This window comes from Falco rusticolus, chromosome 7 (genome assembly GCF_015220075.1).
Source record: "Falco rusticolus isolate bFalRus1 chromosome 7, bFalRus1.pri, whole genome shotgun sequence".
Taxonomy (NCBI): Eukaryota; Metazoa; Chordata; class Aves; order Falconiformes; family Falconidae; genus Falco; species Falco rusticolus.
In genome coordinates, this window is record NC_051193.1 from 10,209,161 (window position 1) to 10,228,479 (window position 19,319).

The 19,319-nt window shown below is 47.0% G+C and overlaps 1 protein-coding gene across 1 annotated transcript in view; it reads right to left on the minus strand.

The window, feature by feature from the left end:
- The window catches only part of SLCO3A1 (solute carrier organic anion transporter family member 3A1), a 144,402-nt gene that overhangs the window by 25,161 nt on the left and 99,922 nt on the right, over nt 1-19,319 (minus strand). The window contains exons 3-4 of the mRNA XM_037395554.1: nt 4,796-4,894; nt 1,564-1,827 (exon numbers count right to left, since the gene is read on the minus strand). Coding sequence (XP_037251451.1) covers nt 1,564-1,827; nt 4,796-4,894 — 363 coding nt within the window. The remainder of the gene's footprint in view (nt 1-1,563; nt 1,828-4,795; nt 4,895-19,319) is intronic.

Consider the following 19,319-nt stretch of genomic DNA (forward strand, 5'->3'; position numbering starts at 1 on the left):
ATGTCAGCTACCAACATTGTGTCGTCTGTGACAGACTCAAAGGCATAAATAAAAAGGTCATCCCCTGTCTTATTTGATGTGATGTAAATTGTATTTAAAAGTCCATCTACAAAGAGAATTCTGGAATACTGACTGATCCGAAATGGGGTTACCTGCAATGAGAAGGTTAACTTGGAAGACTGCGGTGCCTCCTGATGTATTCAATACTTTGAAGCGTATGGATGTGGCAGTTTAATTTCTCTACTTCAATGAGCAACAGATGCTATAGAAATCACCCCATGGCCTCCCTGTGGGCAAGAAGCTCAGCTTGCTCTGCACCATCCTTGGGCAGAACTGCTGCCCCTCCATGCAGCAAGGATGTGCTGTATTCTTTCATTTTTCTATATGAAAACCTGCAAAAATTTTCAGTGCCCATTCAAAAAACTCAGTGGCCAGAAGCAGATGTGCACAACAAAACCCACAGAATTATCCAGATGGACGTACCATGGGAAAAGCCCATTCCTCAAACGTGAGAAAATCCTTGCAACAAGGATGAAAGGATGAAGAAATTAATTTTACAGACAAATTGTCAAACTGTTTATCCCTTTACCTTTCTTCTGAATTGTCTCACCAAGTCAAAATTTCACCTTTTTGACCTTCCCTTAATGAACAACCACATCAACTATTCAAGGCCTTTTTGTATTTAAGAAAACACTTTTTCCTCCCCAAGTCTCTTTTTCCTCCCCACCCGCACCTCATTCAATTCCCAATTAAGGCGACTGCACAGGGAATAAGTGATTTTGTTCCCACTTATCTAAATGCACTAGGCAGTAACGAAACCTGCTCTGCCACAGTGCCGGAGAGTGGGCAGCAACCACCAGTGCTCCAGGACCACCTTCTCAGAAGAAGGATTTTCCAGTGCAGCCTACAGGAAGGATATCTGCCCACGCTCTCCCACAAAATGGTGGATGCTTAGATAACCTTAAATAGAGCCAGGTCCATTTCCAACACTGCAGGACACGATGTGGTGTTTTCTACTCTAATGCGCTGCAAGCCATGCTCTGCCCTGCCACATTGCTGCTGTTCTGGACTGGTATCTACCTCCTCTCCATCCCAGTTTAAGAGCTGTGGTGGTGTCCAGCACTCATTGCTTTGTATCTGGGATTGCACTAAGCTGCAGCTCAGGTGCTGCAAGCTCCCAGTTTCTTTTAACCGCCCTTGCTGGCTCGTTCTTTGTTTTGGGAGGCAGAGAGGAGCAGGACAGTAGACTGGAGAGAAGTTCACAAATTGCCCTGGCAACTATGTTCCCCTTCATTTTTTTTATCAACTCTGCAGGACTATCATGCATTTCTGAAGCTTTGTAGTTTAAAAAAAACCACCCAAACCTTTCAAGTGGAACAGTCTGTCTTTAAAATGAGGACAATGCCAGAGATAATTAGAAGCTAGGGACTGAAATTTCAGGACGCTGAGGGTTTTTTTGGGATTTTCTTGGAGGTAGAGGTAGATAGCCCAAATCAGAGACCAATTATAAATCCAACCAGCTGCTGACTCTCACAGAAAACGTGACAAGGGCCAGTGCCTCACCTCGCAGCTGCTGAAGGCAGGTCGTGCTACTCTCCCCGTCCAGCGCATGCCGCAGGACCCCGTTGCTTGGCTTGGGTCTCTCATATTCCCTCTCGGGAAGCATGGCCTGCGCGCTCTCCCCAGCATGCTCCGGCCGCGGGGGCAAGGACTGCGGGAACCCGAACATCGGCAGGGACGAGAAGAAGAGTAAGGCACCACACAGCAGGAAGCCTCCCCACCATGCACCAATCCACCGAGGGTCATCTGGGGTTATGTCCAGCTTACCTGCAATGGGAAACACACACGTCAGTGACTTGGCTGTACGGAGGGGAAGACAACAGTGTTAACGCTCTTGTAGGCAGGAAGATGGTTGTTGGGGGTTTTGTTGGGTGGTGAGGGGCTCCCAGACACAAAGTTGGGACCCACAGGGCATCCCACACCCCTCATCCAAGAGGGCCCACCACCTTGCCCATCTAGATGGTACATCCAGTTCTGCAACACCCTGTAATCAAGAGCTTCTCTCCAGTGTTTCTGGCTCCGCCAGTTCTAGGAAGCTGTCATATACCAGTCAGTGTCCCTGTGCTGGCACCGAGGTTTTGGACATCACTATCCCGGTGTGTCTAATGTGCACAGCTGACATACCTACTGGCACAAAGACCCGCACGGAGAAGCAGCAGCACAGACAAGGACACTGCATCTCCGTCCTGGCTTATCCTTTTTTCCAGTAGGTCAACGCTCTCCCTGCTTTGACTTCACAGCCCTTTCAGCAAAGGAGAGATGGGCATTTGGGCTTTATGGGCACCTGTGACTGTGTGGAGGGTGAAACAGTCTGAACTGTTGGAAAAGAAACCCACCCACTGTATCAAATGGGCTCAGAAAGGTAGAGAAATCATCAGAAAATGCAGAAAAGTGAAGTAAAAGGCAGGAGTATCCTGTAGGTCATCACTCAGCAGAGATAAGGAAAAAAGAGGCTCTGGAGTCAGTCTGGTGGAATAAAAACAAGCCGAAGGAGAGAAAAAGCTGTATTCCTAACAGCCATCTCGCTGCCATAGCCACTCTACAAGCTGACAGAGGGTGCCCGGTGCTGAAGTTGACTCCCAGTGGAGACCTGGGTCCGCATGGCTGGAATAACAAACTCCTCCGTTCACGATGTCTGGTTACCACTGCTCTGAAAAATCTGTCTCAAGTGAGGCAATCAAGTTGTCTCTCAAGCACAGACGGAAGGAAACTCTTTTCTCCTTGGGGAAAATAACTCAAATTAGCTCTCAAACATATACGAAGCTTGAAAAATAGCATTCTAGAGGGACAGGATTCTTCTGCTGTTATTTCATCCTGCCTGAAGTGCATTTTTTTCAGGTTCTTGGGAACACAGCCATGTGAAGAGCCATCTAAACCAAGGTCTTCTTCATATCCCCTTCCTAAAACAGGTCCTGTACGGAGGGCAGCGCAGCAGTGTGCCCTGGCATCCCACATCTCCTACCTGAAACAGGGAGCAGGACAGGGCTCAGCCCTCTGGAGCTCAGTCTCCTCGTGCGACCCCGAAGCTGCAAGGCAGAGCCTGCTGCAACAAGAAAACTTTTTCCTATCCAAAAATAGACAGAGGCCATGTGTGCCCCAGTCTTTGCATGACAGCGATGGACCATGGCCAAAACCAGTTGGACCTGCATCTGGAAAGCACTATACCCTCCCTACAAGCTGCTGAGCCATAGTCCCTCCAGGCTTCTCAATAATCACGCTCCACCATTCTCCTCAGTGGCTCTGTATTTGCCCGGGTCTTTTTGAGCTGTAAATATAAACCTTATGTTAAAAATGGCCAGATCACATCAAATTAACTTTTTAACTAGTCCAGCACCTTGCCTCTGATGGTTACTAGCCACAGATGCCCAGAAAGCCCACATGAATAAAGTCAACATATACCTGATATTATTCTTGCGATTTGTGGCTCAGGGACTTTCTAAGTTAGATTTGGTGTCATGTTCATTTTTTCTTCTCTAAACTAATCCAATTGTTTCTGAATCCATTTGTAGACTTCTAACACTCTATGGTGAGGGGTTCCACAGCTTCACCTACTAGAGAGAAGAAATATCTTCTTCTGCACATTCATATTTTGGAGTAAATTATACTTAATGGTCAAATATATAACAGGGTTAAAAGCAGTTCCTCTGTCTCCAGAACCAAGCAAGTCTTTGGTGTATCTTTGCTAAAGTCAAAGAATGAAAAGGGGCCATGTGGTGTTTGACCAAGCTGCAGCTGAAAGTCTCAGCCATCAAAAATAATAATTATTTCCTGCTTGCTTGGTATTATCTAGATTTCTTCAGCTGCCACGTGCATACAAGACAAAGAGAAGGCAGTAGCACTCTTAGATTTGCACAATTCTGTTCCGAGTCCAGCAAGGTTCAACTCCATCCAAACGCATGCTGTGAAAGGTGTATTTGCCACATCATAGAACTGCAACGCACCCTGAAAGGGGAGAACACCCTTGCGGCAGGACAAGAGCCTGTGGGATCAGACAGAGCTAAGAACTGTAGAAAAAGCATCTGAACAACTACGGGAAAAGAACGAAGCACCAGGTTTGCATTCTACAGGCAAAGGGCTTGGGGAGCAGTGGGTGACAGCCGGTTACACATTGCCCTCTAATGGCAAAGAGTACATAGTGCGGGTAGCAGTAAAAGCAAAGAATTTGTACGTTTTTCTCTAAAGACAAATTTGCAAACGATTTGCTTGAACCCAAGTGCAAATTCAGGGTGAGCAATAATTAGCACTGCTTTGGGAAAAAGCAATAATGCTGTGGGACTGAACCTGTCCATCCAAACTGGGTCATTCGCAGAAGGTGCCGGGCATGGGTCTTACTGGTGTGTTCCATCAGAGACCCTGCACAGTCCTCCCAGGTCCTGGGGACGGCAGCTCTCTCTGGAACAGCTTCCTCGGCAAGACTATGTCCATGGCTAGCCCCTGTGTCCTGCCACAGTGGTATTTTAAGGCATCATCCAAGAGCTGGGCTGAAACTCATCTCACAGGAGAAAAGCCCGTGGATGGAAGAAATTTTAGCTACTACAAATCTGTTATCTATGGGGACAGAGTTGAAAACTTTTGCATCCCAATCATAAAACCCCTCTAAAAGTGACTCCCATAGGTGCAAGAGGCACTCAAGATGGAATGAGAAGCAGCTTCCTGCTTGGGAGCATCAACATTTTTGTCCTGCTGATACAACATTAGCATATTCGATTTGAAAAAAAAACACAGTTCTCCTTACTTGTGTCAATGAAGACAGCATCCACATAGATTTTGGTACAGAAGGAGCCCAAGATAAATCCACAGGCTGGTCCAAATACCAGCATCGTAAACAGGATCCCTACAAGGAGAAAGAAAAGAGAAAATTAGTACTAGGTTCAGGTTATTCATTGCAATTTGTTCTGCTTCTCTCCTGCAAGATGCTATACTGACGCCAAATAGATAGGGATATGTTTCTGTGTTGAATGCTTCAGGCAAAAGAGCACCCTAAATGTCTTTTGCTTTTCTGTATCTCTTCAGGGAAAAGAACAAATGGAACTGTGATAACGCTGAAGGATTTCTACTGAGCTGAGAAGACTGTGGACGTATACTGTGTTTGGTCAGCTGGCTGCTCTAAAAGATGTCTTACTCGAAAGCACAAGGTAAAGCAGACCTGCCTTCTCCCCACTGTGTAGTCTTGACCTTTGCCATCTCCAGCTAAACTCCTGGTAGACAGGGATATTTTCAGAATTTAGGGCCAGCAAATCTATAAAACGCAGCACTGTCACAGGCTGCTGGATAAAGTTCTTTTACAGAAGTAGGAGCAAGCTTCCAAATCTGTGAAGTCCTTTTCTCCATTGTACCCAGACGGCAAATTTTCCCCAAGGCGCATGGCTCTTCCAGCCTCTCACATCTGCTCATTCCTCCTGCAAAACCTGCACAAAATTGCCAGTGTAATGCCAGGTGAAGAGCTATTATGAGTAAATTACTTATTTGCTTCAATACAGTATTTAGATGCATTTATTCTCACTCCCATTTTGGCCCTGAAACAGGAAGACTACAGAACACCGCCAACTCTCAATTATCCAGAGCAGAAAGGCAGGGAGACACAAGGATAGTCCAGAAAAAGTAGTAGTAAAGATAACAGAAAAACATTTGTAAATTAGACAACAAGAAACATATTTGGTACCTTCCTGTTTGGTACAGAAAACCAACAAGAAGGTACCAAGAACCCTGTAAATGGCTTTCTGAAGGAAGCAGGGGCAAGTCTGAGCAGCACGGAGCAGAGCAAGCACCCGCTTGTTTGCTCTGGGGCACAGCACTGCTGAGGGACCTGTGTGCCCAGTGAGAGGGGCAGCTCTCCAGCACCCTTGGCCAGCGATGTGCCAGCCTGTGCTGCCATCAGCCTCGGTGTCGCTGTACTTCAGAAATGTTCCATGAAAGAGCACATTCGCATCTGGATGCTTTGCTGACTCCCCTTCAGCAGTGGGGTACATCCCACATTTCTCTCCAAATCTCTCTGGGCGTGCTGCCCAGCATCTCGGTGCATTTGTAATACACTTCTTCACACCTATCTCAGCCCTCAAGTTCCTTAACTGGAAACTTTTAATTCCCAAGTTCTCTCTGTGCATTCCTCAGGAGCTAAAGAAATGATCAGAGCTGCAAAATATTGCCGGGAGACCACCAGCCTTATGCAAGGCAAACTGCACTGGCTGATGACAGCTTGGCTAAGCAAGAGTAAGCCAGTATGGTCAGAAATAGCTTCAATTTCATTTTAAAAATGCAGAGTGCAAACTAATTCCTCCAGGTTTGTGGCACCGGGACCTGTCTGGATTAATAACTAGGTATGAAGCAACGGCAGCTCCAGCCAGCCAGTCATGCAGAAACCCAGTGCGTTAATACCTTCACGGCTATCATGTACAGAAGCAAGAGGGAGAAACAAAGGTGGCGGGAGGAAAAAAGTGTCAGGTCATATGAGCCCTAGTAACGAGTCACTGCTGTCAGGACAGTGGCAGAAGCTGCCAGCCCTTGCCCCTGTCTCAGCTAAACTCAAAGCTGCAGCAACGGCACCGCGTCGCAGCCCGTGCTGCCAGCTTAAATTAGTCCCCAGGGTCTCTGCCCATGATGTCCACATCAGCAGCAGAGCATGCCATCTCCCCTGCCACAGTCACCTTGTCCCTGGCCACTGGGTTTGTGCTCCACGATCAGCAATAAGTTGAGGTATTTGTGCACCTCAGTCAACAGAGCTGCTGAGGAAGCCTGTGTCTTGCTCTGCCAGGGATCTATAAAGCCTCACATGGGAGATCCCAGTCCCTGGTTACATGCAGAAGCACTTCATGGGATGTGAAATGAGGGAAGAGACAGGTCAGGAACGCAGGAAAAGCGATTTGTTTTCCCAGCACACCTAACACCCCCCCTCCCCCAGCCCTGCCCCACGTTGGGCTATGAAGTTTCAGCGGCCTTTTAGAAAACATCCACATCGCGTTTGTTTGGTCACTAGATGGCATGAGTGTTTGTCATTCACCCTGCCAGTGCCTTGCAGAGCAGGCTGGGTGACAGGCAGCCCGCCCCGGCTCCCCAAACACCATCGTGTTCCTGGGGGTCCTACAGTCCCTGGGAGGATCGCACCGACAGCGGGGTGCTGTCTGCACCCACGTACCTGCCATATGCACAACAGGTTGTGCCCTTTGGCTGTTAGCACGCAGGAAATCGCAGATTTTTATAACGGTTCGTTCTACAAGTGTTAAGGTCTTGGTCAAAGAATTTGAGCTGACAGCATCTAGCAGAGATGGCCATGGCTATTCCTGTGGTGAACAAGCTGGCAAAGAGCAGGTTAACTTTTGAAGACTGCACATCAATTATGAATTTCTACGTAATTATGGTTAAGCACGTAAGGGCACACTGGGTCTCACTTCGGTTGCAGCAGTGCCTGAAGCAGTGACAAATGAAGTCTACGCTTTGGATGAGGAGCCCTTGGATTTAAGTGGGATCTGGATATTGCTCTGCTCTTACTTCCCTGCCCTAGTGTGAGTAAGGGGAAAGAAAACCCAGGCAGACCTGAGTGCCTCCTTTTTCTCAGTCCCAGATCCTCAGCCCAGACTCTGGTACCCAGCACCCCAGAGAAAGCTGCTGTTCCAGTGCTGCCTGAGGGTTCACATCTGCAGGGATGACCCCTGAGGGAATGCTGCTGCAGGCATCAACGAAGCCCGGCTGCGACAGGTTCCCACAGGCACACAGGAGGCTGCTGCACTGCTGTGCCATTGCCCTGACAGGACCTGTGCGTGCAAGCTGACTGTGTGGCCAACAGACAGCTGATTCAGGGCACTGACAACCCAGGGGAGAGCAGCTCCGGGCACTGCAGGGCTCGTTTAAGTAAGACCTTGAGGACAGGATGAATCAGGCATGACCTGCTCTCCACAGGCAGCAGATACTTGTTTGCTTGGGGGTTTTTTAATTATTTTTTTTTAAACCTATTGCTGGTAGTTGAATTTCTGTAAGTATTTAACACCTCTAGAGAACTGGGAACACACCAAAATTGTCATTTGGCACTGATGCAGGCTCACACGGCTAAGCAGGCAGAAGTACAAGGACCAGTTCTGACCCTCTATGCAACACCTTTGGATGGACCAGTGTTGGACTGAAGAGGGACCAAAGTTTGTCCCGTGATGACTGCCAAACCACAGGCAGCGTTGTCAGACCATGTGTATAAAGGCAAAACCACAGAACTGAAAGAACTGAAGTATGTTTCATGGAGCACAGGGTAAGACACACAACACAGAAAAAGGTCATCCTTCATCAAAAAAACCCCAGGGAATATTTTCCCCTTTTTTCAAAGCAGAAGAGAGCAGGGACCTCTGGCTAGTGATCCATCAGCAGCAGGGAGATGCCTGCAGAGGCAGATAGCTCAAACAAAAAGCAAATGTCAAGAAAGCTATGGCCAGTGCAGATACATGCATCAGCACCTACGACCGGTGAATGCTAACCCTCCTCACACTATTTGCATTGCATGGCAAAGCATCATTTCAGAAACAAGCCAGGTCCTCAGGTATTAAAATACCATATTTCATATCCTGGCAGCTGCAAGCTGGAAGGCGTTATTTGCTCTGCAATGTCCTCGCTAGAGGGCAATGCGGGATAGAGCATCCACTGAACAGGGAAGCAGGTATCTAAGATCTTACAATAAGATACTGAATTATTATTCACCTCTAGGCTAGCTTAAGGAACCCTCATACTAACTGTGGTTTTACTTTTTCTATAATTTGTCCAAATATAAAAGCACCCCACTGGTTTATCCCACGTCCTTTTTGTTATCTTTTTTCAAGACCCCAACAAAATCCTATCATTGCAGTATTTTACACTTTTATCTCACAAATCAAGCAGGTTTTGGAAAAATCCAAGGCATGGACTGTCACGATGGATAGTCCAGGGCCTGTACGGAGCCCAACCATGCTCGAGGATCAACAGAGCACACTACTGGGCACAAGAATAAGGCTATTAAGCAACTGGGATAGCGCCTGTGGTTGAACGTTTGTGTAGAATTGAAGGCTCAATGGGAAATTAGCCAAGTTAGAAGTAGTTTAAGACATCCTTCCTCTTTTGAGAAATTCTGCATGACTACTAGTCGCCCCCATTATGAGGAAAACACTTCCCACATCATCCGCCTAGTCATGCAACAATGAAGCTGCTCTCTGTGGAGAAGGAGGTTTAGCAAAACCCCTGCTCCTGGTCCTGGGGTTGCTTCTAAAGTTAAAGATGTGCTAAACTTAGGGCTAGATTTAACACCACTTGCTAAGTCTTTTCCCACCTTTCCCTCTAACTTTTAGATCAGCCTGATTCGATAGAACCAGAGGGCACTAATACCAGGAGCAAACAGATCAAAGGTCTAATCCTGACTCCATCAGCCTCTTGTGAAACTCCCACTGATGGCCACCAAACTGGTGATCACATGAGATTCCTTTTCATTCTCAGCTTAAAATTTGTTTCTATCACTCAGAGAAGCACATTAATAAATTTCCTCCTTGAGGATACTGTCCTGGGAACAAAAGCTTCCTGCTCTCAGGGCTTATTGTGTCTCTTCAAAGGGGTCTGTGCTTGGTCCTGCATCCAGCGTTTCATGGAGAGAAGCAGGGCATGTCACCAGTGTAGTTAGCCCTACACAGACCAGTGAAAACTGCAATGAAAAAAGTTTCTCCTTTCTGCAATTTGGTGGTATTTTTATTTTTTAATCTTAGATATTTTTTTAATTCTTACCAAATCATGACAATTCTTAGAAATGTTTAAGAGATATGAATTAAAAACCAAAACAACCCTGCTTTGAAAAAAATCAAGCATTTTGCTTCATAACTCACAAATACTTCATTTCAGTCTGGGCCTTTTTAAAGCACAATTAAATTTTATTTTGAAACAGCTAAAAATTTTAAGCTTTCCTGCTCTATCCCCTTCACCAGTCTCCCTGCTTCCCAAAAAGGCAGGGGGAAAAAAAGCAGCAAGCCAGGCTGGCACAAGAAATCAGAAATATTTTCCTCCTCATCTTTTAAAACAGAACAATTTCCCAAATCCTACGTTGTCTTGTCAACTAACAGATACTTTCCAGAGGCTGAGGAAAGGATTGGGACAGAGGAGAGTATTAGATCTGACATTTTGTGATGGGATTTTATCACTAGTAAGGCCCAGGACTGATAATGGAGTTTTCCATTAGAGCAAAGGGAAGAAGCAGCAGCAGGTACCACTACATCCATGGCGCAGTCATGCAAAGTGCACAAGAACCAAGTTGCAAAGGCAAGGATAAAGGATGTCAGTATTTCAGTAATGAAGAGCTGTCCCTTGGTGATCCAAGTTGCTTTCCAGCAGCAATAGGATCCTCAAACACAAAGAAAATTGTGTTGTCCACAGGATGAAATGGGCAAGCATCAGCTTGATCGCTATAATGAATTAACTGGGGACAGTAACTCCCAGCAGAAACCCTCTTTGCTGGAAATAAGACATAGAGGGAGACACAGCAAGGCTTGCCAGCCTAACCAAGGTGCAGCGAGGAGGCACCTCAGGTACAGTTTGCTGATGAATAAAAATGGGTTCAGCGCACAGTCATGAGCTGAGAAAAGGAAAATGCAGACAGCTAAAGAACACCAAGTCACTTCACTTCAAAGCCTCAGTCCCACCAGAGGCTGAGGAGACAAGGAAATTTATTTTGGAGAGCTGTCAACAAGTGCCAGGTGAAGGTGAGCTGGGTAGATGAGAAGGAAGGAGGAAAAGCATCATCTCCCAGAGCAGGACGGCACGCAGGGCTATCGGAGAAGGAGCTATTCCTCTTACTGAAGCCACATGTTTCCCATCACGCCCCCATTTCTACTTCCCAATCCCCTTCCGATATGGTGTTTGCGATGGGTCTACCTACAGGCTTCATTTCTTTACAGGAAACCCTAAAGCAAAATGGTCAGGAGGCCGAGTTTTGTTTTGCTTTATTAAGAAACTAATGCACTTTGTAAGGGGTTTTAGTGAATAGTGGTAGGGATGTCAGAAATACGTGACTATAATGCGGAGAAATGAGAAAATGAAAAAGTCGGCGTTAAGCTGTCATCTTGTCCTATCTCACATACCTCCTACTCATAGAATCACAGCGTAGTTTGGGTTGGAAGGGACCCTAAAGCTCACCTCGTTCCAACCCCCCGCCCCGGGCAGGGACACCTCCCGCTGGCCCAGGCTGCTCCCAGCCCCATCCAGCCTGGTGCTGAGCACTGCCAGGGACGGGGCACCCACAGCTGCTCTGGGCAGCCTGTGCCAGCGCCTCGCCGCCCTCAGAAAAGAATTTCCTCCTGATACCTAACCTAAACCTGCCCTCTTCCAGCTCAGCGCCACCCCCCTTGTCCTGTCACCCGTGCCCCTGTAAGAAGCCCCTCTCCAGCTCTCTTGTTGGCCCCTTTAGGTGCTGGAAGGTTCTGGAAGGTCTCCCCAAAGCCTTTGCTTCTCCAGGCTGCACAACCCCAGCCCCCTCAGCCTGAGCTCGCAGCAGAGGTGCTCCAGCCTCTGATCATCATCATGGCCTCCTCTGGCCTTGCTCCAACAGGCCCATGTCCTTACGCTGGGGGCCCCAGAGCTGAACGCAGCACTCCAGGTGGGGTCTCACGAGAGCTGAGTAGGGGGGCAAGGTCCTGATATGAAGCATTACAGCATCTGCTATTTATTTTGCCCAATAATAGACCATACAATAAGGGGTAACAGCAGGTTACCTGTTTCTGACTTATGCCTCACAGTGTTTAGACACAAGTTAAGGCCTGCTTCAGGAACATACCTGAATCAAGCTCTTCGGCTTCAAAGGAACTGGTCCAGGAGCACAGGAAAAGGTGCTAAACCAAGAGTTTATCCCCAAAGACATCTCCAGGTTACCAGCACGGTGACCTTCTTCATGCCTTCGCTCTGTACATGTCTTTACGTTCAACTTAAAGCCCAGTTTTTGGAGATACGCGATTTGGCAAGCATCTCAGCTTGGTACCCAAGAATCCACTGAATACTGCAGACCCATCTCACAGCTCCACACAGGCATCCTGCTGCCAGGACTGAACTGCTATTTGTACTGTGCTAGCCGGTTTAAAGCCTACCCTGAGCACACCTACTGGTGCAAGCACACCCTGAGCCCAAGGGTTACCAACCTTCCTGACTTTACCAAGTGGCAGACTGAGATGCAATCCAGAAGCACTCGCTTTGGGGAGCTGTGGGAGAGAAAAAAGGATGGGAAGTTACACTGAGAAACATCAATGTTTCCCCAGTGTTCCCAGCTGCAGGATGGAGGTGGGTATGGAGCTGAATTACAGTCCCTGTGGCCCCTGCCACAGGGGACTTCTTCCCAAAGGCCCTCTGTCAACACAGCCCTGCTGCAGTCCCAAGAGCCAGCATCAGCAAGAGAAGTCATGCTCCAACTGTTCCCAGAGTAAGGATTTATTTGATGCTGAGAAGATTTGTTTGTGATGCACTCTGAAAAAGTTCAGCTAGATACAAAGCCTCCATGCAGAGCAACCCTCTGCCAATAAAAGCCCTGGAAAGCACTACAGGAACTGCCTCCAGGGACCTGTAAACACATTTAAAGTTTGCTTGACTCATCCAAACACTTCTGAAAAGTACTGCTTACTACTTCCACAGCAACCTGGGTCGTGCTTCTAGGAAGGGCTAGGTCCAAGATGCACATGCACTGACTGCATTGCTCCAGTCTCTTTCTCCACGGGTGTGTAGGCAGTTGAACTAGATGTGCTTGAGCACCAGGGCGTTAATTAACCTCTACAAAGTGCCCTGAAACTCTGACAAAGCCGTGGCACTTCCACACTAATCCATAAAGCCAGGGCCTGGATGCTCAAGCATCCACCATCAGCAGTGAATTACACAGCATTTCCCAGCTGTGTGCAAACCCCTGGTGTTGCAAAGGATCCCGTTTTATTTAGCCATACAGATGTCACTGCTGGGCTTATGGTCTCCTTGAGCCAGGCTGCTCCTGCCTTGGCATTTCCATGAGGTTAGAGTGTAGGAGGTTGTGCACTGAGCTCCTAAGGAGCAGCATACCTTCAGCAAAGCATGTGCCCAAAGCAGTACCTCTTCCCCCTTGCACCACCCCAAGGGACAGCTTTGGCAGGCAAAAAGCCGATCACTTTGGAAGATGTGGGAAACTCTCTGCTGCAAAGCTAGTGTTGTTGTTGCATCAGATAACTACATTGCCACGGAGGAATGGATTGGGGAGTGAAACGTGATCTCTGTCAAGGATGACAGTGCCCAAGTGCTTCAGTGGCTGTCACAAAATACACACACAGGCTATATGGAGGAGGGCAGAGCACACACACACACTGTCACGGCATGGCCCTGGGGGTGCATCCCACCAGGGATGTCACCCCCAGCCCCCTGCTTGCCACAGGAGCACGCTCTTTCTAAAAGCACAAAGGGAACCGGCTTTGCAAGGCACGAGATAATCTCAAAACCCTGCTTGTCCCACATTTCCCGCTGTGTGGAGGACAGGCAGGCCAGTGTGAAGGGATTAATGGAATACCATAATTCGTAATTCGTGCACTCTGGGACCTGCCCTTAAAGAGACACCACGCCGGCACAGCCTGCAGGAATCAAAGGCGTACTGGTACAGACTGGAGGTGCTGTATCCTCCTGCATGCAGGGTACTGGCCCTCAAGGGCTTGGGATAAAAGCTTCTTCACTTGCACCCGGTGGGCAAAGCAGTGGGTTTTCTCTGATTTCTATCAGTTGACGTAACCTCAAAAACACACAGTAAGGGTAGGGGGAAGCTGTTTCCTAGCCAGCTGGCTTCTTCCTGCAGCAAAACCGACCAGAGTCATCCAGCGCTGCCCACCCTCTCTGGCAGATAGCCCCATTCCCATGTGGGCGCAGGGATGCTTGCATTCCCACAGAGCCCAGCAAAAACCCTCATGCCCTGGTCTCTCCTTCCCAGATTTCCTGGAAACAGCTTTCCTCATTTACCGTGGAAAGACATCATTTTTCCTGCTGCTTGACTCCTTGCCTACACAACCAGCTGCCCATCTCTGCCTCTTGCTCCCTTATCGCTGCTGCTTATTTGCACCACTGCAATCAACTGCAGGGAACTTGCATAGGTGGCATTGGACCGACGGCATGTTTTGATTTGTTCTGCTTCCTCGGTGTAACCACTGAAGCGAAGGGAATGCTCAAACAATCCTGACAGATGTTTCCAAGTGCCTGCAGCTGTTGATTAATGAGAAGCAACTTTGGGATAATTCACTTTAATGTTTAGTCTTTGTTCTGATGGGGATCAAAGCAGTTCCAGCCCTGTATCGGTAGGAGATGAGGTGGGGAGGAGGAAAGAGGTTGGGGGGGTGTTCTCCCATCTGTACAGTAGCACACACGTATTATTTATTAGTTTTGCCTTCAGGAGCTCAAAACCAGTAGACCCCTCAGATGGGCATTCAGGGTTGCTCAAGTGATGTCACAGTCTGGGAAGGCATTCCCGAGGTAGCGACAGACTGAATTCCCTGCTCAGCCATGACCTTCCTGAGGACTGATAGCTGCAGATCATCATTTTTCCACCTTTTAACAAAGGCTAGTCCCTCCTTGTGTAGCACTGCAAGATGCATGAATATTATGCAGTGCTTTAGTAATCAGGGATGAAAAAGGCGTTACAGCAAACATCTGAATTTTGGTTCTGAGCTGTTCCCACTGATTCTACCATAACAGCTCATGACCTGCATTTGTGTGTGCAATACAACATCTGGAAAAAGAACCAACAGCGCTGTCCCGAGACATCACCTCACTGTCAAAAACAGCTCCAGCAAGCAGCACGCCTGCAAAGTAGAAGTGTTGGATTGAATCTGACTGCTCCCATTTCCATGGGTCCACTTGTGATGGAAACCCCACACAGGATTTAGTATTTGATTGCCCTGAATTTAGCTACTGAAATAAAGTATTAGCTAGTTTGCAATCAGGCAGCCTTGGGCATCTCCCATCAGCTTCTTCCCCTCTCCTCTCAAACCTTTCCACCAATTTACCAAATCACTTTTCTGCAAATCATATCCTGCTTTATGAAGATACATTTTTTTGAAGCAAGCTACTCACCACTGTACGGAAATGCTGCAGAATTTTTTCTTTACTTATTTACTCCTGTGTTTAATAAGAGTTAACATCTGCATCTAAAGCTGATTGTGGGGAGTGTCTGTCATTTACTTATCAAGAGGCAGGGAAAAAAAATGCACCCATACTACAGATGAAAGAAACTTCTAATGTGATTATTCCAGGGCTGCAGAGACAGCTCATGCTGGTGGCCTTCCTCCTGCCTGTTGAAAAAGACTAACTTCTTCACAGCACAGTTCCTTGCTCTGGCCTACATTTAGCATTCAGATGTTAATCCCTGAAGAGGTTGCTAGGACTTGAAGCTACCTTACATGGCAGTTTCTTCCCAGACTACCAGTGTCCCTTTAAATATTGATTTCTATCAGAATTCAGGATTTCTCCAAGGAAATGTCTGCTGGCTCTGAGATGAAATCTGATTCCTATAAGCAGGTATTTTGCCTGGTGAGCCACCCTGCATTTTCAATTATTACCAAGCATTAAGTCTGTTTTATCAGCAAATCCCTGTCCCCAGCACTATTCAAGGCTACATTTGAAAGGATCAACGTTATACTAACAACTGACAGTCCCAGGAGATACTGATGCACACACACAACGTTTGCAGAGTGGCACAAAATTGGACTTTTGCATTAGAAGCACAAGCTTAGTGTCCAGCCCCAAATTTTCCATGACTAGGTGCACCTCTGACAGCTCAAAAACACACCCGTTAGCTGGCTTGTGCCCTCGTTCTGATAAGCACAGAAATAAAGAAAACCCAAGCAAAAAAACCCCAACCCCAAAGCTGTATTTGTATTGGCCTTTAGGTCACGGCTGTGCCCAGCTGCTGAAACAGGATCACCAATAGGACTGCAGAGAAACAAATCACACCATGACAAAAGCTCCCCAACCCTCAAAACTGCACTTGCAAGCAAAACAAAAATTAAATTAGCCAATCTGTGAGCTCTGCAAGGTAAACTACGCGGATGCTCCCACTACAGAAATCTTGGGATTACTTTGGTCCCACCAGCTGACACTGGGAGCAAACTGTTTCCTACTCCTGAACAGTTTTCCTCCTTAGCATCCCAGTACCTTTCCAGGCAGTGGAGGGACTCCTTGCTGCATTTCTCTCCTTACTGATGGGAAGCTGGAGAAGAAATTTGCTTATGCTAATCAATCCTTGGCACCAGTCATACGAGACACTAATCCACTAGCAATCTCCATCAGTCTCTGCATATTTAACTAAAGCAATGAACACTCATGGAGGATTATGAACGCAATGGTATTGTTGTAGCAGTGTTTTCCTACTTAAGCTGCAATCACTCTGATGCCCTGTCTCCTAATATTTACATACACTCTACATACAAACAAGCTGCAAAATCGTATCAATCCATGCAAGCATCCTGGACAGACACTCTGCCTACAAAATCACATGCACCACGTAGTGATTTAGTAGATCTCCCTGTATCATACACTGCTGTCTCCATTACCCTCTGCTAAAATGCTTATGTTCATAGTGGTTATTTATATAAAGCAGCACTCCTGAAGGTATACATATTGCCTAACACTCATAAAAGAAACATCTTTTCCTCCGAAGGGTTTACAAGTAGTCTGGATATGCATTGCAAGAGATTAGAGACTCAGGCTGGGTTAGGCAGACTCTTGAAAAAGGGCTTAATAGTCCAGTTTTCTGTCACTTTCTGTAAAAAACAAAGAAACAAAACCCACCAAAATCCATGCCCTGTCTGGTCAGATGTATCACAGAAAACTGATGTCGAGCAACCTCTGAAATCCAAGGACAAGTCGCTTGCTCCACCTGCCCTGCTGCTTTACATTGTTGTCCCTGAATTTTGCTTGTTAACACATCAGAAGCAGCCAACTCAGTTTAGGAAGCAGGTGTAAGAACGTATCTAACTATAGTGTGCAAATCCAGGGCACCCTGACACACAAGCCCACAAGACACAGATTCTACACCTTCAATGTACAGTGCAAATATGCCAGCCACAGCTGTGGGCTTCAACTAGTGATTTCCACCTTTCAAGCAAATTTGCTCCATGCTAATTACCCTGGGAAGCAGTCACCAAAGAGACACTGGAAGAAAAAAAAATGCTCAAACACTATGTATAGTTTTTTAAAGGGTTTAAGTCGCATGCCTTTGAGCTTTGTTCATCTCCTCCCACCCATTAAACAGAAACACCTGTTTTGCCAAATCTGTGGTGCTGCTTTAACTACAAGCAGCCAGATTTCCTTGTGTTATTTCCCAGGAATTGTGCCAACAGTAGGTTAGCATGGAAATGCACTTCCAGGGCACTCTTCCCTCGCTACAGGACTGCAATTCTCTGAGTTTGCTGACCGATTTCTTGTTAAACCATTGGTGGTTTTGATCCTACATAGGAGTATAGGGATACATTAGACAACTGCACAAAGTCCTTCCCCATCCTGTCTCCCCCGCTCGGGCGAGCTGTCCATCCCACTTTCGAGCAAAACCCGTGTTAAGTAGATATGAGCCCCTTTTGAGGCTCTTGCACATTTTTACCTCCATTGCTAGAATTCTGTAACAGGCTGCATCTCTCATCCTCCTTATAGGCTAGGAAAAAAAACCATCAAATCACACGACTGAGAGTACAATGAGCTATTCACACATACAGGGTAAAATCTCAGAGCCTGAAAAATGTGAAGTCTGGAATTTGTCAGTTTGGAGTTTGGTACACCACCACCTTCCTTTATTTATTTATTTATGTAAGCTGCATACTGAGTTCAGCACAGACGTAACACATTTGTTTTGAGAATAAAGCTGCCAGGACTGCCTCCCTCTTGCTTTAACCTCAGTCGTGGGGGTATCCCTTCCCATCCCACATAACACAAATGAGAAAACGGCGAGTTCCTTTTCCTACCGACATTTTATGTCAATACAGACAGCTTGCTACTTTTCTAAGCAATAATGCAGTCAGGAAGAAAAGTTCAACTCTGTTTCCTTGCTATTGGACCTCCTCCATGCCAGCCTTGACATTTGAAAGGTTCTTCCCTGCAAAACTCCCCACTCCTCCTTCCCACCTCTTGCCTTGATAGCAGCACGGCACCACTGCTGCTGTATTTCCAGCCCATGCCTTGAACTTAGCGTTTGCCGTTTCTCCCTGTGCTGACAGCACCTGGGATTTCAAGGCCTTTCCTCTGAGCATCAGCCAGAGAAGGTATTTTCCAAGGTTAGAGGACACATTCAGTCTGGTATGGTGCTGGATACCCCAACAGCCAGCAGCTCCCCAAATCCCCCTCTACTCCCAGCTGATCAAGCTGTGACACACACGTAAATGAGTAGTTCTCCATCCAAAACACAGCACCCGTCACAGAATCTGTCTCTCTGAAATGTAGGTGGAAAGTTCATATTTCTGCTGTTCAGGCATTTCTGTGTCAAGGAAAACCGCCCATTGCCCTGCAGTCCCTATCACCCCTGCTCCAGGGCTGCCAGCTCAGCCAACATCAGCCCTGGGAACGTTAGCGGTTCCATTTTTTATTTATCCTCTGTGTTATATTTTTGAAAAAAGTCTGGGAGGAAAACTCAGAACAAATAAAGAACAACACAGTATACCGTTTGCGCCTCTGCAAAGGAAACAGGGAGAGTGGCTGAAAAGCAAGAACAGTTCAGGCAACCCCTTGCCCTCTCAAAAGCCATCAGCAAAACTCTCGCTTTCAGCAAGAGCGGTTTTTACATCTTTTGTGATGACTTTTCAAATCTCCCTTTGCCTGGCTGTTGCTCAGGTACAGATTACACTGCATGGTGCAGGATGATTTACAAGCAACTAGTACTGGCTAAGCCCACCCTAAATTCCTGAAACAAAGAGGGGCCTGGGAATCACCGATGATGTCAGGCAGGCTGCTGGAAACCTAATGCTGATAACAGTTATCTGTACCAACCGTTTAGGAAAGTGCTGCGCTTTCCTCTGCAGAATAGATTTACTCTAGTCTAGTAATGGCTGAGCCGTCAGGAAGGAAAGGAAATTAACAACAAAACTTCTCTTGTTCTGCTTCCTCATATTGCAATCGCCATTAGAAAAAAGTATTTGCTCCTGACAATAGTCATTCTTTGCATTGACCCAAACCTCACTGAAGTTTATGGGAACTCTTGCACTGACCTTAACTGGCTTTGGATCAAATCCACTGTTTGCTTCTTACAGAGGATGGCCAGATGTTTAGGGTGCTGGCCTGGGACCTGCAGACTTTCACTAGTG